Source organism: Oncorhynchus mykiss, chromosome 25 (genome assembly GCF_013265735.2).
Source record: "Oncorhynchus mykiss isolate Arlee chromosome 25, USDA_OmykA_1.1, whole genome shotgun sequence".
Taxonomy (NCBI): domain Eukaryota; kingdom Metazoa; phylum Chordata; class Actinopteri; order Salmoniformes; family Salmonidae; genus Oncorhynchus; species Oncorhynchus mykiss.
In genome coordinates, this window is record NC_048589.1 from 45,255,484 (window position 1) to 45,281,660 (window position 26,177).

Here is a 26,177-nt window from a genome sequence, read left to right on the forward strand (position 1 = left end):
CATAGTAGATTATATAATACACCTATATAATACACCTATATAATACACCTACATAATACACCTATATAATATACTATATAATACACCTATATAATACACCTATGTAATAGACTTACAGTTCTGTGAACAAGTATTTTTATGTTTTTGTATATTTCCAACACTGAATGTTTCTAGATCTTCACCTCAAACCTAATATTAGATGAAAGGAACCCGAGGGAACAAATAACACAACATTTTGATAATTATTTCGTTTTATAAACAAAGTTATGCAACACCCAATGCCCCTGTGTGAAAAAGTAATTGGCCCCTTAAGCTCAATAACTGGTTGTGCCACCTTTAGTAATGACCACAACCAAACACTTCCTGCAGTTGTTGATCAGCCTCCTGTGGTTTATTCCCCTTCGGCCTGTACAAGTATTGAAAAGAACAACACATTCAGATCTTTCTGCCACAAATAAAAAATACACCGTCAATAGATTCATCGCCTGTGGATCTAACAATGTAGTGCATCTACTGTCTTGCAAAACACACAGACAACTACGGGTTACGCATCAACGAGCATCGCAGTGCCAATCCTCTAGAAAGGCCCTGAAATCACCAGACACTTTCATGAGGCTAATCATACTGTGACTGATCTTAAGTTCTGTGACATTGACCATGTTTTCTCAAACCGCAGATGGTACGGATGAGTTCCTTCTCCATATGGTACGGATGAGTTCCTTCTCCAGATGGTACGGATGAGTGCCTTCTCCAGATGGTACGGATGAGTTCCTTCTCCAGATGGTACGGATGAGTTCCTTCTCCAGATGGTACGGATGAGTGCCTTCTCCAGATGGTACAGATGAGTTCCTTCTCCAGATGGTACGGATGACTTCCTTCTCCAGATGGTACGGATTAGTTCCTTCTCCAGATGGTACAGATGAGTTCCTTCTCCAGATGGTACGGATGAGTTCCTTCTCCAGATGGTACGGATGAGTGCCTTCTCCAGATGGTACGGATGAGTGCCTTCTCCAGATGGTACAGATGAGTTCCTTCTCCAGATGGTACGGATGAGTTCCTTCTCCAGATGGTACGGATGAGTGCCTTCTCCAGATGGTACGGATGAGTTCCTTCACCAGATGGTACGGATGAGTTCCTTCTCCAGATGGTACGGATGAGTTCCTTCTCCAGATGGTACGGATGAGTTCCTTCTCCAGATGGTACGGATGAGTTCCTTCCCCAGATGGTACAGATGAGTTCCTTCTCCAGATGGTCCTGCTGAGTTCCTTCTCCAGATGTTACGGATGAGTTCCTTCTCCAGATGGTACGGATGAGTTCCTTCTCCAGATGGTACGGATGAGTTCCTTCTCCAGATGGTACGGATGGGTTCCTTCTCCAGATGGTACGGATGGCTCTTCCACTTAAAAACTCTACTCCCCCAAGGGGTTAATTAGGAATTGGACTTTGTATGTTTCTTGTAGTGTTGTCCACACACATCAGCAGTCCCTTACACTTTAACGTTTTGTACTGTTTCCTGTCATGGTTTTGAGTGTGAGTACTTTTTGAGCTCTACAGATGTTTTCTCTCCCACGCACCAGCCGCCTTTAATTCTAGCCTTTCTACGGCAGTCTTTCATTCTAGCCTGAGTGCTAACCCTCGTACTGGCTTTCTACGGCCGCCATTCATTCTAGCCTGAGTGCTAACCCTCGTGCTGGCTTTCTACGGCAGTCTTTCATTCTAGCCTGAGTGCTAACCCTCGTACTGGCTTTCTACGGCAGTCTTTCATTCTAGCCTGAGTGCTAACCCTCGTACAGGCTTTCTACTACCTCCTTATTACACAGTAATACCAGTTAATGTCTGACACACAGGACATCTGAAGTTCCATTTCAACACAGTAGAAATGAATGTTTTTCAGACCCTGTATTTATCAACATATTACGTAAGTGTTTTCAGCCTGCCCATGGCCAGAAAAGAGGAACCCCTCAGGGCTGTATATAAATCAATCGGTCTCTTGATTTGGACTACCAAGGGCATTTCTACACTCAACACAGCACTGTGTCAGAGAACTGAAGGTAGGTCATAAACTATGATTCATAGATTCTACACGTAACACAGCACTGTGTCAGAGAACTGAAGGTAGGTTATAAACTAGAATTTATAGATTCTACACTCAACACAGTACTGCTCCAGAGAACTGAAGGTAGGTTATAAACTAGAATTTATATGAATATCTGTAGACATAATAGCAGAACTAATTGTTAAAATGTTATATTGGCTGAACCAATTCTGTTTTATTTAAAACACAGAAAACACCATCGTTCAATATTTACGTTTAGATGTTTATTTTTTTTTTTTTAATTAAAAAAATAAAATTGTACCAATTTGTGAATATTTCACCCATTATGTTGTTGTTAATTTAATCCCAGTCATTGAAGTCCATACGTCATGGAGGATGTCTCCAGCGGTCCACACCGAGCCTCGGGATTCCTGTGAGTCCAGAGTTAATAATCACACCTGAGTTCAACTACACGTGGATTTGATTGTTTGTTATGGAAATAACTACTTTCTGTTTATTTGATTATTAGCAAATAAATGTGGCCAAAATGAACTACTTTTATTGGAAATACTTGAAATTATTTTCAAATTATTTCCTCGAAGTCGTCTACAATTTGAAAATATTTTCAAGTACTTATTTCCAACTACATTATTTTAAATACTCATAGGACCTGGGTTCAAATGCATGGGGATATTTATTTGTATTTGAAAATAATCTGTGTATTTGAGTAAATACATCCCAATACTTCCCAAATACATTCCAATATTCAACTGCTTTTATTTTCAAATAGAAAATATCTGATTATTTAATTTAAAATGTATGTGAAAGAAATTGAAATAATTGAAATAGTATTTGAACCCAGGTCTGATATACAGTGTATTAATTATTTACCATTATATAATATGCTTCATGTAATTGTTACAAAACCGATTAACTAGACTGCTAATATTATTGCCCTCGAGTGGTCGAGGGGTCGAGGGGTCTTAGGCCCAGTTCACTGTGTGTAACCTGATTTGACGCATTAAAATGAGAAGTAAGAGTATGCAACCAGGTGTTGAAAGTACATGGATGGACCAAGGAGCGAGCCACCATACCTTCCAGGGTCACCTTACCTTCCAGGGCCACCTTACCTTCCAGGGCCACCTTACCTTCCAGGGCCACCTTACCTTCCAGGGCCACCTTACCTTCCAGGGCCACCTTACCTTCCAGGGCCACCTTACCTTCCAGGGCCACCTTACCTTCCAGGGCCACCTTACCTTCCAGGGCCAGCTCCTTCTTGACCACTGGGTCGATCAGTCAAAGTGGATTATTATTTGCTCAGATAGTGACGAAACAGAAAAAATACCAAAAGAATGTACAAACTTAAAACTCCTCACCAAACAAAGGGCTTCAAGGCCATCCAAACCAACCAGCAGCCCCACGGCTTGTCAGCTGGGACACTGACTGACCACCACCTTAATGAGTCTATTGACCTTCACCTTAATGAGTCTATTGACCATCACCTTAATGAATCTATTGACCATCACCTTAATGAGTCTATTGACCAGCCAGGACACTGACTGACCATTTCCTTAATGAGTCTATTGACCATCCAGCCAGGACACTGACTGACCATCTCCTTAATGAGTCTATTGACCATCCAGCCGGGACACTGACTGATCATCTCCTTCATGAGTCTATTGACCATCCAGCCGGGACACTGACTGACCATCTCCTTAATGAGTCTATTGACCATCCAGCCGGGACACTGACTGACCATCTCCTTAATGAGTCTATTGACCATCCAGCCGGGACACTGACTGACCATCTCCTTAATGAGTCTATTGACCATCCAGCCGGGACACTGACTGACCATCTCCTTAATGAGTCTATTGACCATCCAGCCGGGACACTGACTGACCATCTCCTTAATGAGTCTATTGACCATCCAGCCGGGACACTGACTGACCATCTCCTTAATGAGTCTATTGACCATCCAGCCGGGACACTGACTGACCATCTCCTTAATGAGTCTATTGACCATCCAGCCGGGACACTGACTGACCATCTCCTTAATGAGTCTATTGACCATCCAGCCGGGACACTGACTGACCATCTCCTTAATGAGTCTATTGACCATCCAGCCGGGACACTGACTGACCATTTCCTTAATGAGTCTATTGACCATCCAGCCGGGACACTGACTGACCATCTCCTTAATCCTTAAGAGTATATTGATGCACCCATGCGTCAATCTATGTAACATAATAAAAACATAATAAAAAATCCCCATCAGAATCCGTTGCTTTAAATCAAATCAAATCAAATTTATTTTATATAGCCCTTCGTACATCAGCTGATATCTCAAAGTGCTGTACAGAAACCCAGCCTAAAACCCCAAACAGCAAGCAATGCAGGTGAAGAAGCACGGTGGCTAGGAAAAACTCCCTAGAAGCTAGAGCTAGAGATATCAGCCTTCTGCATTGGTGGTGGAAAGTGGCTGAGCTACAGCGATGTTTGTCAGACCACGAGACATCCAGGAAATCTGTCTTCTCAAGAAAACATCTATAGCGTCCGAACGGTTTGAGCTAAAACTAATATGACCCACTATCGAAAGGGCAGACTCATGAACGAGATGGTGTTCTTTTTGCTCCATGACCCCATCAAGTGTCACAGAACTCGTCTGAAGGTAACCAATACAAATGAAGGGGAGGTTTTGTGCCAACAAAAAAAAGGACTTAAATACAGTTGAAGTTGGAAGTTTACATACACTTAGGTTCAAGTTATTAAAACTCGTTTTTCAACCACTCCACAAATGATCTTGTTTTAACAAACTATAGTTTTGGCGAGTCGGTCAGGACATCTACTTTCTGCATGACACAAGTCATTTTCCCAACAATTGTTTACAGACAGATTATTTCACTTATCATTCACTGTATCACAATTCCAGTGGGTCAGAAGTTTACATACACTAAGTTGTCTGTGCCTTTAAACAGCTTGGAAATTTCCAGAAAATGATGTCATGGCTTTAGAAGTTTCAGATGGGCTAATTGACATAATTTGAGTCAATTGGAGGAGTACCTGTGGATGTATTTCAAGGCCTACCTTCAAACTCAGTGCCTCTTTGCTTGACATCATGGGAAAATCGAAAGAAATCAGCCAAGAGAAAAAAAATGGTAGATTTCCACAGGTCTGGTTCATCTTTGGGAGCATTGTCCAAACGCCTGAAGGGACCACGTTCATCTGTAAAAATAATAGTAAGCAAGTATAAACACAATGGGACCACGCAGCCGTCACACCGCTCAGGAAGGAGACTCGTTCTGTCTCCTAAAGATGAACGTACTTTCGTGCGAAAAGTACAAATCAATCCCAGAACAACAGCAAAGGACCTTGTGAAGATGCTGGAGGAAACAGGTACAAAAGTATCTATATCCACAGTAAAACGAGTCCTATATTGACATAACCTGAAAGGCCACTCAACAAGGAAGAAGCCACCGCTCCAAAACCGCCATAAAGACGCCAGACTACAAATTGCAAATGTACATGGGAACAAAGATCGTACCTTTTGGAGAAATGTCCTCTGGTCTGAAAAAATATATAACTGTTTGGCCATCATGACCATCATTGTGTTTGGAGGAAAAAGGGGGAGGCTGCAAGCCGAAGAACACCATCCCAACCGTGAAGCATGGGGGTGGCTGCATCATGTTGTGGGGGTGCTTTGCTGCAGGAGGGACTGGTGCACTTCACAAAATAGATGGCATCATGAGGTAGGAAAATTATGTGGATATATTGAAGCAACATCTCAAGACATCAGTCAGGAAGTTAAAGCTTGGTCACAAAAGGGTCTTCCAAATGGACAATGAACCCAAGCATACTTCCAAAGTTGTAACAAAATGGTTTAAGGACAACAAAGTCAAGGTATTGGAGTGGGCCAAAATTCACCCAACTTATTGTGGGAAGCTTGTGGAAGGCTACCCGACACGTTTGACCCAAGTTAAACAATTTAAAGGCAATGCTACAAAATAGTAGGTGAGTGTAAGTAAACTTCTGACCCACTGGGATTGTGATGAAAGAAATACAAGTTTAAATAAATCATTCTCTCTACTATTATTCTGACATTTCACATTCTTAAAATAAACTGGTGATCCTAACTGACCATAAGACAGGGAATTTTTACTAAGATGAAATGTCAGGAGTTGTGGAAAAACTGAGTTTAAATGTATTCGACTGAGGTGTAAAACTTCCCGACTTCAGCTGCATGTGTCCAAAAAACCACAAACAATCTCCTAGATATAGTACAGACACATCAAAACCTTGTTTCATATTATATATCCTAGATTCAGTGCTGCCACCTAGGGGCATGGAGTGTGGAAGTATATCCTGGTAGAGTGTGTTACCTACACCCCCCCCACCCCAATGTGTTAAGTCTTATCATAATATAACATCTAATTAAAAGACCAGGATGGTAGAACACTGTCCAAGAAGATGATCAACGAAATGACAAAAAATATATACTTTTTTGTTTTTTTTGTTTTGAATCTATAGATCATCTTTTAAAAGAAGACTATCTTCCACGTTGACGTTCCAATGGGGTGTATATTCCAAACCTTCCCCGGCGAACACGTTAGAGGTCTTCATCCTCTTCTGTTTCTGTCTCATCATCGGTGCAGCGATAGGAGGTCTTCTACACGTCTGGATGGTCTACAGTCTGAACTACCAGCCCTTTCCGTCAATGGTGGTGTCCAGTACCTGCGGCTGTATAGTAGTCCTGGTGTTGCTCCTCCTCCACCCCGTCCGCTGTGTCCTCTCTATCTCAGTGCCCTCCCTGGGAACCAAACAGGTAGAGTTGTCATTAGGGTTTCACATTAGGGTTTCATTAGGGTTTCATTAGGATTTCATATTAGGGTTTCACATTAGGGTTTCATTAGGGTTTCACATTAGGGTTTCATTAGGGTTTCATTAGGGTTTCATATTAGGGTTTCATTAGGGTTTCACATTAGGGTTTCACATTAGGGTTTCACATTAGGGTTTCACATTAGGGTTTCATTAGGGTTTCATTAGGGTTTCATTAGGATTTCACATTAGGGTTTCATTAGGGTTTCATTAGGGTTTCATTAGGGTTTCATTAGGGTTTCACATTAGGGTTTCATTAGGGTTTCATTAGGGTTTCACATTAGGGTTTCATTATGGTTTCACATTAGGGTTTCATATTAGGGTTTCATTAGGGTTTCATTAGGGTTTCATTAGGGTTTCATTAGGGTTTCACATTAGGGTTTCATTAGGGTTTCACATTAGGGTTTCATTAGGGTTTCATTAGGGTTTCACATTAGGGTTTCACATGAGGGTTTCATTAGGGTTTCATTAGGGTTTCATTAGGGTTTCACATTAGGGTTTCATTAGGGTTTCACATTAGGGTTTCATTAGGGTTTCATTAGGGTTTCACATTAGGGTTTCATTAGGGTTTCATTAGGGTTTCACATTAGGGTTTCATTAGGGTTTCATTAGGGTTTCACATTAGGGTTTCATTAGGGTTTCATATTAGGATTTCACATTAGGGTTTCATTAGGGTTTCATTAGGGTTTCACATTAGGGTTTCATTAGGGTTTCACATGAGGGTTTCATTAGGGTTTCATTAGGGTTTCACATGAGGGTTTCATTAGGGTTTCATTAGGGTTTCACATTAGGGTTTCACATTAGGGTTTCATTAGGGTTTCATTAGGGTTTCACATTAGGGTTTCATTAGGGTTTCACATGAGGGTTTCATTAGGGTTTCATTAGGGTTTCATTAGGGTTTCATTAGGGTTTCATTAGGGTTTCATTAGGATTTCACATTAGGGTTTCATTAGGGTTTCATTAGGGTTTCATTAGGGTTTCACATTAGGGTTTCATTAGGGTTTCATATTAGGATTTCACATTAGGGTTTCATTAGGGTTTCATTAGGGTTTCACATTAGGGTTTCATTAGGGTTTCATTAGGGTTTCACATGAGGGTTTCATTAGGGTTTCATATTAGGGTTTCATTAGGGTTTCATTAGGGTTTCATTAGGGTTTCACATTAGGGTTTCATTAGGGTTTCATAAGGGTTTCACATTAGGGTTTCACATTAGGGTTTCATAAGGGTTTCACATTAGGGTTTCACATTAGGGTTTCATTAGGGTTTCATAAGGGTTTCATATTAGGGTTTCACATTAGGGTTTCACATTAGGGTTTCATTAGGGTTTCACATTAGGGTTTCATTAGGGTTTCATTAGGGTTTCACATTAGGGTTTCACATTAGGGTTTCACATTAGGGTTTCACATTAGGGTTTCACATTAGGGTTTCATATTAGGGTTTCATTAGGGTTTCATTAGGGTTTCACATTAGGGTTTCATTAGGGTTTCACATTAGGGTTTCATATTAGGGTTTCACATTATGGTTTCATATTAGGGTTTCATTAGGGTTTCATTATGGTTTCATTAGGGTTTCACATTAGGGTTTCACATTAGGGTTTCACATTAGGGTTTCATATTAGGGTTTCATTAGGGTTTCATATTAGGGTTTCATTAGGGTTTCACATTAGGGTTTCATTAGGGTTTCACATTAGGGTTTCATTAGGGTTTCATATTAGGGTTTCATTAGGGTTTCATTAGGGTTTCATATTAGGGTTTCACATTAGGGTTTCACATTAGGGTTTCATTAGGGTTTCATTAGGGTTTCATATTAGGGTTTCACATTAGGGTTTCATTAGGGTTTCATTAGGCTTTCTTTAGGATTTCACATTAGCGTTTCACATTAGGGTTTCATTAGGGTTTCACATTAGGGTTTCATTAGGGTTTCATATTAGGGTTTCATTAGGGTTTCATTAGGGTTTCATTAGGATTTCATATTAGGGTTTCATTAGGGTTTCATATTAGGGTTTCATTAGGGTTTCATTAGGGTTTCATTAGGGTTTCATTAGGGTTTCATTAGGATTTCATATTAGGGTTTCATTAGGGTTTCATTAGGGTTTCATATTAGGGTTTCATTAGGGTTTCACATTAGGGTTTCACATTAGGGTTTCATTAGGGTTTCATTAGGGTTTCACATTAGGGTTTCATTAGGGTTTCACATTAGGGTTTCATATTAGGGTTTCACATTTCATGGCAAAAAAAAGAAAGTACGATGCAGAGTAAACTCTTTAGTCCTTTAAGAACCTGCTTTATGTCAAACACTTGGAAAATAAAACCTGTGTCTCATAACAGAACAACATAAGCTAAGGACGACAAGGAAAAGCTCAAACCAAACGTATTCAACTCCACTGGGTCATACAGCTGCAAATATTTGTTTTGCACATGATCAAACAGGCATTTATATGTCAAGATGAGATTAGGGGTGTAATTTCTCAGAACTGTTATCTGTTGCCCGATATACTGCCTAAATTTTGCGGTGTTGTCTTCGCGGTCGTGTACTCTGTTCCCCTTTTCTCTCACAGTAACTTGTAGTCAGTAACTTTCCACACCCCTAGTTCCTCTTTATTCCTTATACACGTGAAGAAAGCAATACATTCTAGTATGGTAACATGAATAAGTACATTTCAAGCTAGAATCCAACAGTGTCTAATGGTAGGACTGTCTTCTAATAGTAGGACTGTCTTCATCAGGACTCTGTGATAGACTAGTAGTGTTTCTAATGGTAGGACTGTCTTCATCAGGACTCTGTGATAGACTAGTAGTGTTTCTAATGGTAGGACTGTCTTCATCAGGACTCTGTGATAGACTAGTAGTGTTTCTAATGGTAGGACTGTCTTCATCAGGACTCTGTGATAGACTAGTAGTGTTTCTAATGGTAGGACTGTCTTCATCAGGACTCTGTGATAGACTAGTAGTGTTTCTAATGGTAGGACTGTCTTCCTCAGGAGCCTGTGATAGTCTAGCGTCAAGTCCAGGGGGTGTACTGGGACATCAAGCTGTCTAGGCTCCTGCTCCTTATGAGCCGTTGGTTCCTGCTCCTATGAGCCGTTGGTTCCTGCTCCTATGAGCCGTTGGTTCCTGCTCCTATGAGCTGTTGGTTCCTGCTCCTATGAGCCGTCGGTTCCTGCTCCTATGAGCCGTCGGTTCCTGCTCCTATGAGCCGTCGGTTCCTGCTCCTATGAGCCGTCGGTTCCTGCTCCTATGAGCCGTCGGTTCCTGCTCCTATGAGCCGTTGGTTCCTGCTCCTATGAGCCGTTGCTGGTTGTGGCTCGAACAAGGCTATTTACTTCTTTCCTCAGGATATTGAATCCAGCTTCATGTTTTGTTTCCTTGCCATGGTACTTCCTGGTACGGCGATACTTCCTGGTACGGTGATACTTCCTGGTGACATCATTGCAACCCTACAAACAGGGCAGGAAGATCCTCATCTCCACTGCCCTGGTTATTGTGGTGACCAGCTGCATCCCCAACATGACCAGGAACTTGAGCCGCTCTGTTGACATGATCAAGTGCTCCTCCCACAGGTGAGCCCCTCCGTTGATATGATCAAGTGCTCCTCCCACAGGTGAGGCCCTCTGTTGATATGATCAAGTGCTCCTCCCACAGCTGCGGTGCCATCGGCCCGTGATAGCCCTCCCAGCTCCATGCACATTCGGGACTCACCCCTGGGAGGCGTGCTACCTTCTCATTTGGAATATCTCATTTGCATACTCCTTGCATCCTCTCTTTCCTCATCTCTGTCTCAATACCCATTGGATGAGAAAGCCAAAGGTCCCTCCCCTCTGACCTTCTCCTCCAATGAGTTTTTGAGAAGGAGACGAGGAGAGAGAGGACACGAGGAGTATGTGTAGGACCTGACTGACTACATATTTTAGTTATAAGACTACAATTACCAATGTTCATATTAAGGTAAGTGTTTTGCAGTCACAAATGCCAAACTCCACACAGTTGTCACTAACAAGTTGGATATTCATTTCCCACTGAGCAAACCATTTCTGTACTTATGGTATTTATATACCGTACCAGTCAACAGTTCGGACACACCTAGTCATTCAAGGGTTTTTCTTTATTTGTACTATTTTCTACATTGTATAATAATAGTGAAGACATTAAAACTATGATATAACACATATGGAATCATATAGCAAGCAAAAAAGTGTTAAACAAATCAAAATATATTTTAGATATGAGATTCTTCAAATTGCCATCCTTTGCCTTGATGACAGCTTTGCACACTCTTGGCATTCTCCCAACCAGCTTCATGAGGTAGTCACCTGGAATGCACTTCCATAAACAAGTGGGCCTTCTTAAAAGTTAATTTGTGGAATTTATTTCCTTGTGTGTTTGAGCCAATCAGTTGCGTAAAACGCTCTACATCAAAGCTTTCTCTGCCAAGTACGTGGGAGTATGTCTAGACGGTACACTGTCCTTATCTCAGCACATATCAAAGCTGCAGGCTAAAGTTAAATCTAGACTTGGCTTCCTCTATCGTAATCACTCCTCTTTCACCCCAGCTGCCAAACTAACCCTGATTCAGATGACCATCCTACCCATGCTAGATTACGGAGACCTAATTTATAGATGTTTTTTACCATTCGGCCATCAGATTTGCCACCAATGCTCCTTATAGGACACATCACTGCACTCTATGCTCCTCTGTAAACTGCTCATCTCTGTATACCCGACGCAAGACCCACTGGTTGATGCTTATTTATAAACCTCTCTCATGCCTCACTCCCCCCCATCTGAGACATCTCCTGCAGCGCTTATCCTCCACATACAACACCCGTTCCGCCAGTCACATTCTGTTAAAGGTTCCCAAAGCACACACATCCCTGGGTCGCTCTTCTTTTCAGTTCGCTGCAGCTACCGACTGGAACGAGCTGCAACAAACACTCAAACTGGACCGTTCTATCTCCACACTCTTACTGACGGTTGTGGCTGCTTGGCGTGATGTATTGTTGTCTCTCTACCTTCTTGCCCTTTGTGCTGTTGTCTGTGCCCAATAATGTTTGTACCATGTTTTGTGCTGCTACCATGTTGTGTAGCTGCCATGTTGTGTTGCTACCATGTTGTGTAGCTGCCATGTTGTGTTGCTACCATGTTGTGTAGCTGCCATGTTGTGTTGCTACCATGTTGTGTAGCTGCCATGTTGTGTTGCTACCATGTTGTGTTGCTACCATGTTGTGTTGCTACCATATTGTTGTCATGTGGTGTTGCTACCATGTTGTGCTGTCATGTGTTGCTGCCTTGCTATGTTGTTGTCTTAGGTCTCTCTTTATGTAGTGTTGTGTGTTTTGTACTATAATTTTTTTTTGTTTATCCCAGCTACATCCATGCAGGATGACTTTTGTCTTTTGGTAGGCTGTCATTGTAAATAAGAATTTCTCCTTAACTGACTTGCCTAGTTAAATAAAGGCTAAATAAACAAAATGAGTAAAAATTTTAAACGGGAGAAGCTTCCAGAAGGACAACCTTCTCTGCAGCACTCCACCAATCAGGTCTTTGTGGTAGAGTGGCCAGACGGAAGCCACTCATCAGTAAAAGGCACATGACAGCCCGCATGGAGTTTGCCAAAAGGCACCTAAAGACTCTCATACCTTGAGAAAGAAGATTCTCTGGTCTGACGAAATCAACATTGAACTCTTTGGCCTGAATGCGAAGCGTCACGTCTGGAGGAAACCTGGCACCATCCCTACGGTGAAGCATGGTGGTGGCAGCATCATGCTGTGGGGATGTTTTTCAGTGGCAGAGACTGGGAGACTAGTCAGGATCATGGCAAAGATGAACAGAGCAAAGTACAGAGAGATCCTTAATGAAAACCTGCTCCAGGGCACTCAGGACCTCAGACTGGGGCGAAGGTTCACCTTCCAACAGGACAACGACCCTAAGCACACATCCAAGACAACGTATGAGTGGCTTTGGGACAAGAATCTGAACGTCCTTGGCTGGCCCCGCCAGAGCCCAGACTTGAACCCGATCGAACATCTCTTAAGAGACCTGGAAATAGCTGTGCAGCAACGCTCACCTTCCAACCTGAATGAGCTTGAGAGAATCTGCAGAGAAGAATGGGATTAACTCCCCAAATACAGGTGTGCCAAGCTTGTAGCGTCATACCCAAGAAGACTCGAGGCTGTAATTGCTCCCAAAAGTGCTTTGGTCTAAGGCACTGTGTCTCAGTGCTAGGGGCGTCACTACAGCCACCCTGGTTTGTATCCAGGCTGTATCACAACCGGACGGGATTGGGAGCCCCATATGGCGGTGCACAATTGGCCCTGCGTCGCCCGGGTTTGGCCGGTCTAGGGCCGTCATTGTAAATAAGAATTTGTTCTTTAACTGACTTGCCTAGTTAAATAAAAAAAAGGTCTGAATATTCATGTAAATGTGATACTTCAGTTTCTTATTTTAATAAAATCCTGTTTTTGCTTTCTTATTATGCAGTATTGTGTGTAGATTGATGAGGGGGAAAAAGATATGATCAATGTTAGAATATGTCTGTAACCATATATATATATATATATATATATATATATATATATATATATATATATATATATATGAATGATATAATATATAATAAGAAAATGTGGAAAAAGGGTTCTGAATACTTTCCGAAGGCAGATCTCTCTGTTCAACATCACTTACCCTTCCATTTCTTGACCAATTTGTTGGCAAGCTCTCTGAGTTGAGTTCATATGCATGACTCATTGCAAGAATCCTATACATATTACGCATTAAAAACGGAGAACATGTAATCATCATTTGTATGGATATAGTGGCCATTGACTCAACTTAGCCTTTGGCCTTTTGGCTCCAGCCATTAGCACGAGCCCATCCTCCTCAATTAAGGTGCCACCAACCGCCTGTGCTGAACTTACCCCACTCTCCCCTGAAGCATGAAGGAGAGATGTTATTTAATCAAGAAGCAGACTCAACTCTTTAGGAACCAGCTGTATGGAAAAAAGTGTGTGCTATATCATGGAAAATAAATAAATGTGACTCCATGTAACACACTTTTAAATGGGTCCTACAGCACCGCCGAGAGAATCCTGGCCTCCACCAGTCAAGTAAACAACGCCCTACACGACATGAAGAATTTCATCGGAAGCATACCGAGAATTGTGAACATCAACCAGTTCTTGCAGATCGAGCAGAAAGTGGATGTCGAGGAGATGAAGATGGGTATCAGAAACGCCTCGGCCAGACTGAAGGCTGAGTTCAAAGCCATGCAGGTGAGGTGTATCGTGTTATTGGAAACTCACGTTGTTCTGCGGGGCTGCCGGTTTTGACTAGATGGGGAGTACGGCAGACATAATTTTTTTAAGCAGGTTAGGAGAACTTAATCAGAAGGTTAAAATAATTAACATAGCAGGTTAGGAGAATTAGGTTGAGTTTAGGAAAGGGTTATTGTCGTAGTTTGCAAAAAAAAAAATTCCTGACGCTATTTGAACACAAGCGATAGTCTTTGTTTTCAGCAATTCTGCTTCAGGTGAAACCAACATCATTGTGTTGCTAACAGCTTCACTTCATCAGTCTGATCGCGAACTCCACCGCCCTCTTTGAAAACATACCAAGCAGTTGTGTCACCAAAAAAATTTATATTTTCGATGGCACCATTGGAGAGATTTTCAGCTTAAGGCAAATTCTTAACTCCCTTACACAGGATACTCTGGAGGTCACAGGTCAAGTGGCCCAGAAGGTCATCGCCTCCTCCTTCATCATGCTGCTGCTTGGGAGTTCTGCCAGTTACCTGGTCAGGTAATCTACCCAATACAGCTGAAGAGGACACCCCTCTGAGTTCCTCTCTGGGTTTATTTCTAGGTTCCTGCCTAACTACTGTAGGTCCCCTTCCTCTAGGGAGGCTTGCTCTTTAGGGTGGTTCCAGCCTACCTTTTTATATGTTTAGACTAGAGGAGTTAGAGTTCTCTTCTTTTCCTCAGGTATCTCACAGACCTAAAGCACGACAATGTGTGTCAGACAGGCCGACTACAGGAGTTACTGAGGACCCGGGGGGTGGAGGAGCTCCCAGAGGCCTACAGGTGGGAAACCTGTAGGTCTCTCTCTTCAGATCCAGGCTGGGTATCTGTAGAGCACTTTGTGCCAACTACTGATGTAAAAAGGAATTTATAAAGTACATTTGATTGATTGATTACAGAAAGAGGCTGGTGAGGACCAGGGGCTGGAGGATGACACAGAGGGAGCTGAGACGATGCCTGTGGGGAGGCACCATCCTGGGCTTCTACTGCCTGGTATGTGCCCTGGTCCTAGGGCTCGACCACCTCATCTACTCTGTCCTGCAGACGTCTCTGAGCTGGGCACAGGACATTCCTGAGGTGAAAACTACCATCTCACTCCATGTGAAGGTTAGTATATTCAACAGACTTTTCTTTAATGAGTCGGACGGGAAGGATTTACTCCAGACACCCGACGAGGCACCCCCCCCCCCCCCCCCAAAAAAAAGATGGAGATATCGCAGAAGGAGATTGGGTGCCTTGTAAGGATCCGGTGACGAGTGGAAAATCTGCGGTTATTCATTGACTCTGGTACCCCGTGTATATATTATATATATATCGTTACTCATTGACTCTGGTACCCCGTGTATATATTATATATATATATATATATCGTTACTCATTGACTCTGGTACCCCGTGTATATATTATATATATATCGTTACTCATTGACTCTGGTACCCCGTGTATATATTATATTTATATCGTTACTCATTGACTCTGGTACCCCGTGTATATATTATATATATATATCGTTACTCATTGACTCTGGTACCCCGTGTATATATTATATATATATATCATTACTCATTGACTCTGGTACCCCGTGTATATATTATATATATATCGTTACTCATTGACTCTGGTACCCCGTGTATACATTATATATATATATCATTACTCATTGACTCTGGTACCCCGTGTATATATTATATATATATATCATTACTCATTGACTCTGGTACCCCGTGTATATATTATATATATATCGTTACTCATTGACTCTGGTACCCCGTGTATATATTATATATATATCGTTACTCATTGACTCAGTACTGGTACCCCGTGTATATATTATATATATATCGTTACTCATTGACTCTGGTACCCCGTGTATATATTATATATATATCGTTACTCATTGACTCTGGTACCCCGTGTATATATTATATATATATCGTTACTCATTGACTCAGTACTGGTACCCGTGTATATATTATATATATATCATTACTCATTGACTCAGTACTGGTACCCCGTGTATATATTATATTTATATCGTTACTCATTGACTCTGGTACCCCGTGTATATATTATATATATATCATTACTCATTGACTCTGGTACCCCGTGTATATATTATATATATATCGTTACTCATTGACTCAGTACTGGTACCCGTGTATATATTATATATATATCATTACTCATTGACTCAGTACTGGTACCCCGTGTATATATTATATATATATCGTTACTCATTGACTCTGGTACCCCGTGTATATATTATATATATATCATTACTCATTGACTCTGGTACCCCGTGTATATATTATATATATATCGTTACTCATTGACTCTGGTACCCCGTGTATATATTATATATATATCATTACTCATTGACTCTGGTACCCCGTGTATATATTATATATATATCGTTACTCATTGACTCTGGTACCCCGTGTATATATTATATATATATCGTTACTCATTGACTCAGTACTGGTACCCCGTGTATATATTATATATATATCGTTACTCATTGACTCTGGTACCCCGTGTATATATTATATATATATCATTACTCATTGACTCTGGTACCCCGTGTATATATTATATATATATCGTTACTCATTGACTCTGGTACCCCGTGTATATATTATATTTATATCGTTACTCATTGACTCTGGTACCCCGTGTATATATTATATATATATCGTTACTCATTGACTCTGGTACCCCGTGTATATATTATATATATATCGTTACTCATTGACTCAGTACTGGTACCCCGTGTATATATTATATATATATCGTTACTCATTGACTCTGGTACCCCGTGTATATATTATATATATATCGTTACTCATTGACTCTGGTACCCCGTGTATATATTATATATATATCGTTACTCATTGACTCAGTACTGGTACCCTGTGTATATATTATATATATATCGTTACTCATTGACTCTGGTACCCCGTGTATATATTATATTTATATCGTTACTCATTGACTCTGGTACCCCGTGTATATATTATATATATATCATTACTCATTGACTCTGGTACCCCGTGTATATATTATATATATATCGTTACTCATTGACTCAGTACTGGTACCCGTGTATATATTATATATATATCATTACTCATTGACTCAGTACTGGTACCCCGTGTATATATTATATATATATCGTTACTCATTGACTCTGGTACCCCGTGTATATATTATATATATATCATTACTCATTGACTCTGGTACCCCGTGTATATATTATATATATATCGTTACTCATTGACTCTGGTACCCCGTGTATATATTATATATATATCATTACTCATTGACTCTGGTACCCCGTGTATATATTATATATATATCGTTACTCATTGACTCTGGTACCCCGTGTATATATTATATATATATCATTACTCATTGACTCTGGTACCCCGTGTATATATTATATATATATATCGTTACTCATTGACTCTGGTACCCCGTGTATATATTATATATATATCGTTACTCATTGACTCTGGTACCCCGTGTATATATTATATATATATATCGTTACTCATTGACTCTGGTACCCCGTGTATATATTATATATATATCGTTACTCATTGACTCTGGTACCCCGTGTATACATTATATATATATCATTACTCATTGACTCTGGTACCCCGTGTATATATTATATATATATCGTTACTCATTGACTCTGGTACCCTGTGTATATATTATATATATATATCGTTACTCATTGACTCTGGTACCCCGTGTATATATTATATATATATATCATTACTCATTGACTCTGGTACCCCGTGTATATATTATATATATATCGTTACTCATTGACTCTGGTACCCCGTGTATATATTATATATATATCGTTACTCATTGACTCAGTACTGGTACCCCGTGTATATATTATATATATATCGTTACTCATTGACTCTGGTACCCCGTGTATACATTATATATATATCGTTACTCATTGACTCTGGTACCCCGTGTATATATTATATTTATATCGTTACTCATTGACTCTGGTACCCCGTGTATATATTATATATATATCGTTACTCATTGACTCAGTACTGGTACCCCGTGTATATATTATATATATATCGTTACTCATTGACTCTGGTACCCCGTGTATACATTATATATATATCGTTACTCATTGACTCTGGTACCCCGTGTATATATTATATATATATCGTTACTCATTGACTCAGTACTGGTACCCCGTGTATATATTATATATATCGTTACTCATTGACTCAGTACTGGTACCCCGTGTATATATTATATATATCGTTACTCATTGACTCTGGTACCCCGTGTATATATTATTTTTATATCATTACTCATTGACTCTGGTACCCCGTGTATACATTATATATATATCGTTACTCATTGACTCTGGTACCCCGTGTATATATTATATATATATCGTTACTCATTGACTCTGGTACCCCGTGTATATATTATATATATATCGTTACTCATTGACTCTGGTACCCCGTGTATACATTATATATATATATCATTACTCATTGACTCTGGTACCCCGTGTATATATTATATATATATCGTTACTCATTGACTCTGGTACCCCGTGTATATATTATATATATATCGTTACTCATTGACTCTGGTACCCCGTGTATATATTATATATATATATCATTACTCATTGACTCTGGTACCTCGTGTATATATTATATATATATATCATTACTCATTGACTCTGGTACCCCGTGTATATATTATATATATATCATTACTCACTGTGTATTTATTCCTTGTGTTATTATTTTTCTTTTGTTTCTCTATTTTCTCTCTGCATTGTTGGCAACGGCCCGTAAGTAAGCATTTCCATGTTAGCACTACAGCTGTTGTTTTTCAAAACATGTAAGAAATACAATTTTATTTTATTTTGATATTCAATCACAACTTGAGAAATATAACAAAACCTTCAAATAGTCTTATGCCAGCCTCAATAAAAATGTCTAGGGACTGTACATTACCTGGTTACGTTACATGGTTACGTTACCTGGATACACTTCCTGGTTAGATTACCTGGTTACGTTACCTGGTTACATTAACCGATTACATTACCTGGTTACATTACCCGGTTACGTTACATGGTTACGTTACCTGGTTACGTTACCCGGTTACGTTACCCGGTTACATTACCCGGTTACGTTACCCGGTTACGTTACCCGGTTACGTTACCCGGTTACGTTACCCGGTTACGTTACCCGGTTACGTTACCCGGTTACGTTACCCGGTTACGTTACCCGGTTACGTTACCCGGTTACATTACCTGGTTAAGTTACCCGGTTTCGTTACCAGGTTACGTTACCCGGTTACATTACCCGGTTACGTTACCCGGTTACGTTACCCGGTTACACTACCTGGTTACGTTACCTGGTTACATTACCTTGTTACACTACCTGGCTACGTTACCTGGTTACGTTACCCGTATCAACAGTATCAGCTGTATTACCATCCACAAAGCTCCACCCTCTGTCTCTGTTTTTAGATTACAGCTCTAATCATTGGCTTTATCCGTGAACCTGTGGGAGAAATGAACAAAGAGTATGGCTACAGGATCCTGCTTTTGCCCCCGGACTGCGTACGTCCCCTGTCCCCCCCAGACCCGTCTGTCCTCTCCACCACAGCAGCCCTCTTCCTCACCGCCCTGGTCATGATTATGGGAGAGGTGAGAGGTGGTTCTGTGTAGCTCATTAGGTATTCTGGGAGAGGTGAGGGGTGGTTCTGTGTAGCTCAGTAGGGATTCTGGGAGAGGTGAGAGGTGGTTCTGTGTAGCTCAGTAGGGATTCTGGGAGAGGTGAGAGGTGGTTCTGTGTAGCTCAGTAGGGATTCTGGGAGAGGTGAGAGGTGGTTCTGTGTAGCTCAGTAGGGATTCTGGGAGAGGTGAGAGGTGGTTCTGTGTAGCTCAGTAGGGATTCTGGGAGAGGTGAGAGGTGGTTCTGTGTAGCTCAGTAGGGATTCTGGGAGAGGTGAGAGGTGGTTCTGTGTAGCTCAGTAGGGATTCTGGGAGAGGTGAGAGAGGTGGTTCTGTGTAGCTCAGTAGGGATTCTGGGAGAGGTGAGAGGTGGTTCTGTGTAGCTCAGTAGGGATTCTGGGAGAGGTGAGAGGTGGTTCTGTGTAGCTCAGTAGGGATTCTGGGAGAGGTGAGAGAGGTGGTTCTGTGTAGCTCAGTAGGGATTCTGGGAGAGGTGAGAGGTGGTTCTGTGTAGCTCAGTAGGGATTCTGGGAGAGGTGAGAGGTGGTTCTGTGTAGCTCAGTAGGGATTCTGGGAGAGGTGAGAGGTGGTTCTGTGTAGCTCAGTAGGGATTCTGGGAGAGGTGAGAGGTGGTTCTGTGTAGCTCAGTAGGGATTCTGGGAGAGGTGAGAGAGGTGGTTCTGTGTAGCTCAGTAGGTAGAGTTCGGCACTTTTGTTTGCTGCCACCCATTTGAAACCGTTACTACTCTACGTAACGTTTGGATAACAGCTTCTGCAAATGCCATGTATCATATTACGATGTTATTATGTCAGGTGTTCTCCAGGAGGATCAGGAGGAAGATCTGCTCGTCCTTCTACAGAGACAGAGAGGAGGAACGAGCCTTGTACCTGCGGGACAAGATTCTATTAAAGCTGGAGGATGAGGGAAATATTTCCTAGATCGGTGTATGGAATTCGTTTTTTTTTTTGGTTATTTCATGTCTTCATGATGTCCATTCTTTAGATCAATCAATCATTGAATGAATCAATAATGTGATTATGATACAGGAAGTAAAATTGAAATCTACTTCATAGAAACTGGAAGGCGGATCAGACCATACACCTCGGGAACAAGATTCTACTGCAGACCAACGATGACTGAAAATGAACAAGATTCCACTGCAGACCAACGATGACTGAAAATGAACAAGATTCCACTGCAGACCAACGATTATTAGAAATTAACAAGATTCCACTGCAGACCAACGATGACTAGAAATGAACAAGATTCTACTGCAGACCAACGATGACTAGAAATGAACAAGATTCTACTGCAGACCAACGATGACTGAAAATGAACAAGATTCCACTGCAGACCAACGATGACTGAAAATGAACAAGATTCCACTGCAGACCAACGATGACTGAAAATGAACAAGATTCCACTGCAGACCAACGATGACTAGAAATGAACAAGATTCCACTGCAGACCAACGATGACTAGAAATGAACAAGATTCTACTGCAGACCAACGATGACTGAAAATGAACAAGATTCCACTGCAGACCAACGATGACTAGAAATGAACAAGATTCTACTGCAGACCAACGATGACTAGAAATGAACAAGATTCCACTGCAGACCAACGATGACTAGAAATGAACAAGATTCTACTGCAGACCAACGATGACTAGAAATGAACAAGATTCCACTGCAGACCAACGATGACTGGAAATGAACAAGATTCTACTGCAGACCAACGATGACTGAAAATGAACAAGATTCTACTGCAGACCAACGATGACTAGAAATGAACAAGATTCTACTGCAGACCAACGATGACTGAAAATGAACAAGATTCTACTGCAGACCAACGATGACTGAAAATGAACAAGATTCTACTGCAGACCAACGATGACTGAAAATGAACAAGATTCTACTGCAGACCAACGATGACTGAAAATGAACAAGATTCTACTGCAGACCAACGATGACTGGAAATGAACAAGATTCTACTGCAGACCAACGATGACTAGAAATGAACAAGATTCCACTGCAGACCAACGATGACTGAAAATGAACAAGATTCCACTGCAGACCAACGATGATTGAAAATGAACAAGATTCTACTGCAGACCAACGATGACTAGAAATGAACAAGATTCCACTGCAGACCAACGATGACTAGAAATGAACAAGATTCTACTGCAGACCAACGATGACTGAAAATGAACAAGATTCCACTGCAGACCAACGATGACTAGAAATGAACAAGATTCTACTGCAGACCAACGATGACTAGAAATGAACAAGATTCCACTGCAGACCAACGATGACTAGAAATGAACAAGATTCTACTGCAGACCAACGATGACTAGAAATGAACAAGATTCCACTGCAGACCAACGATGATTAGAAATGAACAAGATTCCACTGCAGACCAACGATGACTGAAAATGAACAAGATTCTACTGCAGACCAACGATGACTAGAAATGAACAAGATTCTACTGCAGACCAACGATGACTGAAAATGAACAAGATTCTACTGCAGACCAACGATGACTGAAAATGAACAAGATTCTACTGCAGACCAACGATGACTGAAAATGAACAAGATTCTACTGCAGACCAACGATGACTGAAAATGAACAAGATTCTACTGCAGACCAACGATGACTGGAAATGAACAAGATTCTACTGCAGACCAACGATGACTAGAAATGAACAAGATTCCACTGCAGACCAACGATGACTGAAAATGAACAAGATTCCACTGCAGACCAACGATGATTGAAAATGAACAAGATTCTACTGCAGACCAACGATGACTAGAAATGAACAAGATTCCACTGCAGACCAACGATGACTAGAAATGAACAAGATTCCACTGCAGACCAACGATGACTGAAAATGAACAAGATTCTACTGCAGACCAACGATGACTAGAAATGAACAAGATTCCACTGCAGACCAACGATGACTGAAAATGAACAAGATTCCACTGCAGACCAACGATGACTAGAAATGAACAAGATTCTACTGCAGACCAACGATGACTAGAAATTAACAAGATTCTACTGCAGACCAACGACGACTAGAAATGAACAAGATTCCACTGCAGACCAACGATGATTAGAAATTAACAAGATTCTACTGCAGACCAACGATGACTAGAAATGAACAAGATTCCACTGCAGACCAACGATGACTAGAAATGAACAAGATTCCACTGCAGACCAACGATGACTAGAAATGAACAAGATTCTACATATACATTAATCAATCAATCATGTCAATAAGACAATTGACTTTAAATCTTATTAAAATCAGTATTACCTATCCATCTGACTCTGTTTTCTGTAACGGTTTTCCGTATGAGAAGGAGAGTCGGACCAAAATGCGGCGTGTCTATTGCAATCCATGTTTAATGAATTAACACACTAAACACAAACACTACCAAAACAATAAACTTAACAAAACCCGAAACAGCCTATACTTGTGTCTCCTAACACAGAACAATGACATCAGGACACTAAGGACAATCACCCACGACAAACTCAAAGAATATGGCTGCCTAAATATGGTTCCCAATCAGAGACAACGATAAACACCTGCCTCTGATTGAGAACCACTTCAGACAGCCATAGACTTAGCTAGAACACCCCACTAGCTACAATCCCCACACATACACACCACATACAAAAACCCATGCCACACCCTGGCCTGACCAAATAAATAAAGATAAACACAAAATACTTTGACCAGGGTGTGACAGTTTTCAATGTAATCATAGGGGAAGCACACTAACTGGAAATAACCTGTCTACCATTACACCAAAACGTGTTGGTTATTTATCAAACATATTAATCACTACACCAAACAGCACCAGTTATTCATAAAACATATTAATGATTACACTGCGGGAGAAAATGATGACAGTTCAGGAACAAGGAGCTTGTTTCAGAGGCTGCCTGTATATGGCCCTGTTGGGTCCCAGGTTATACCAAGCCTACTATATGGCCCTGTTGGGTCCCAGGTTATAAAAAGCCTACTATATGGCCCTGTTGGGTCCCAGTTTATATCAAGCCTACTATATGGCCCTGTTGGGTCCCAGTTTATACCAAGCCTACTATATGGCCCTGTTGGGTCCCAGGTTATACCAAGCCTACTATATGGCCCTGTTGGGTCCCAGGTTATACCAAGCCTACTATATGGCCCTGTTGGGTCCCAGGTTATATCAAGCCTACTATATGGCCCTGTTGGGTCCCAGGTTATACCAAGCCTACTATATGGCCCTGTTGGGTCCCAGGTTATATCAAGCCTACTATATGGCCCTGTTGGGTCCCAGGTTATACCAAGCCTACTATATGGCCCTGTTGGGTCCCAGTTTATACCAAGCCTACTATATGGCCCTGTTGGGTCCCAGTTTATACCAAGCCTACTATATGGCCCTGTTGGGTCCCAGTTTATACCAAGCCTACTATATGGCCCTGTTGGGTCCCAGGTTATATCAAGCCTACTATATGGCCCTGTTGGGTCCCAGTTTATACCAAGCCTACTATATGGCCCTGTTGGGTCCCAGTTTATACCAAGCCTACTATATGGCCCTGTTGGGTCCCAGTTTATACCAAGCCTACTATATGGCCCTGTTGGGTCCCAGTTTATACCAAGCCTACTATATGGCCCTGTTGGGTCCCAGTTTATACCAAGCCTACTATATGGCCCTGTTGGGTCCCAGTTTATACCAAGCCTACTATATGGCCCTGTTGGGTCCCAGGTTATATCAAGCCTACTATATGGCCCTGTTGGGTCCCAGTTTATACCAAGCCTACTATATGGCCCTGTTGGGTCCCAGGTTATACCAAGCCTACTATATGGCCCTGTTGGGTCCCAGGTTATATCAAGCCTACTATATGGTCCTGTTGGGTCCCAGTTTATATCATATAGTAGGCTTGATATAACCTGATATTGAGTTGCCCCCCCCCCCCCCCCCCCCCCACACACACACACCACCTCAAACCGGTGTTTCTGGCACCTACTGCCATACCCCATTCAAAGGCGCTTAAAAATTTTGTCTTGCCCATTCACCCTCTGAATGGCTTAAAAATCCTTCTTTAACCTCCTGTCTCCTCCCCTTCATCTACAGTGATTTGAAGTGGATTTAACAAGTGACAGCAATAAGGGATCATTGGTTTCACCTGGATTCACCTGGTCAGTCTATGTCATGGAAAGAGCAGATGTTCCTAATGTTTTGTAAATACTCAGTTTACATATTGTAACATACTGTATTCCCCCTATCAGTTATCTGGAAAACAGTAAAATGAATCAACTCAAGGTAGTTTGTAAATACATTTTGATAATATAATTGCACAAACACCAAATAGACATGCAGTTTCAAGAACTTTCCAAATAGTTAGGCTAATACTAACATTAAACATTGTAGAGCATATTATGTTAGGGCATCTAGCTCATTAGGATCATGCAAAGAGGATAACCAGCATCAATGAGTATTAACATGACTGTCATTATTAACATGACTGTCATTATTAACATGACTGTTATTATAAACATTACTGTTATTATAAACATTACTGTTATTATAAACATTACTGTTATTATAAACATTACTGTTATTATAAACATTACTGTTATTACTAAAACATGACTGATATTAAAAATAAGATAAACACAATTGGATCTATTTATAAAATGTACCAGGGGTGCAACTTTCCCTGGGGACGGGGGAGAGGGGGTCATGTCTCCCCAACATTCTGAAATTGCATTTTTGTTGTTGTTGTGTTCAGCCTGCTGGATTTAGGACAATTTGGACACCACAGAGCGGAATAACAGGTTGTGTGAAGCCTACTATATGGCCCCGTTGGGTCCCATTTTACATCAAGTGATCATAGTAGCCTAACCTATGGTCACCATAGTAACCTTACCTATGGTCACCATAGTAACCTAAACTATGGTCACCATAGTAGCCTAACCTATGGTCACCATAGTAACCTAACCTATGGTCACCATAGTAACCTTACCTATGGTCACCATAGTAACCTTACCTATGGTCACCATAGTAGCCTAAACTATGGTCACCATAGTAACCTAACCTATGTGCGAGTTGTGCCTTTTCCCTTTCAATCATAATTACATGTTTTTTATTGACTCACGTTGGTTGAGCACCCTCTTTGTTCCATTATCAATATTTATTTACAGACACTGTAGTAAACTACATTCTAATCATATTTAATGTAATTT

General features: G+C 41.0%; 1 protein-coding gene across 2 annotated transcripts; it reads left to right on the forward strand.

Moving 5' to 3' along the window:
• The first annotated feature begins 1,997 nt into the window (after positions 1-1,997).
• On the forward strand, positions 1,998-22,509 carry LOC110505982 (osteoclast stimulatory transmembrane protein). Of its 2 annotated transcripts, none has more exons than XM_021585453.2 (11): positions 1,998-2,051; positions 2,406-2,468; positions 6,560-6,854; positions 10,354-10,466; positions 13,976-14,174; positions 14,606-14,700; positions 14,883-14,981; positions 15,098-15,305; positions 19,732-19,911; positions 20,752-20,883; positions 21,013-22,509. In XM_021585453.2, exons 2-10 carry the CDS (start codon positions 2,425-2,427, stop codon positions 20,875-20,877), a joined length of 1,359 nt encoding a protein of 452 aa, XP_021441128.2. In that variant the 5' UTR covers positions 1,998-2,051; positions 2,406-2,424; the 3' UTR covers positions 20,878-20,883; positions 21,013-22,509. The 2 variants fall into 2 exon arrangements, with proteins under 2 accessions (XP_021441128.2, XP_021441129.2); XM_021585454.2 differs by lacking the exon at positions 1,998-2,051 and adding an exon at positions 2,078-2,115.
• The last annotated feature ends 3,668 nt before the right edge of the window (positions 22,510-26,177 follow it).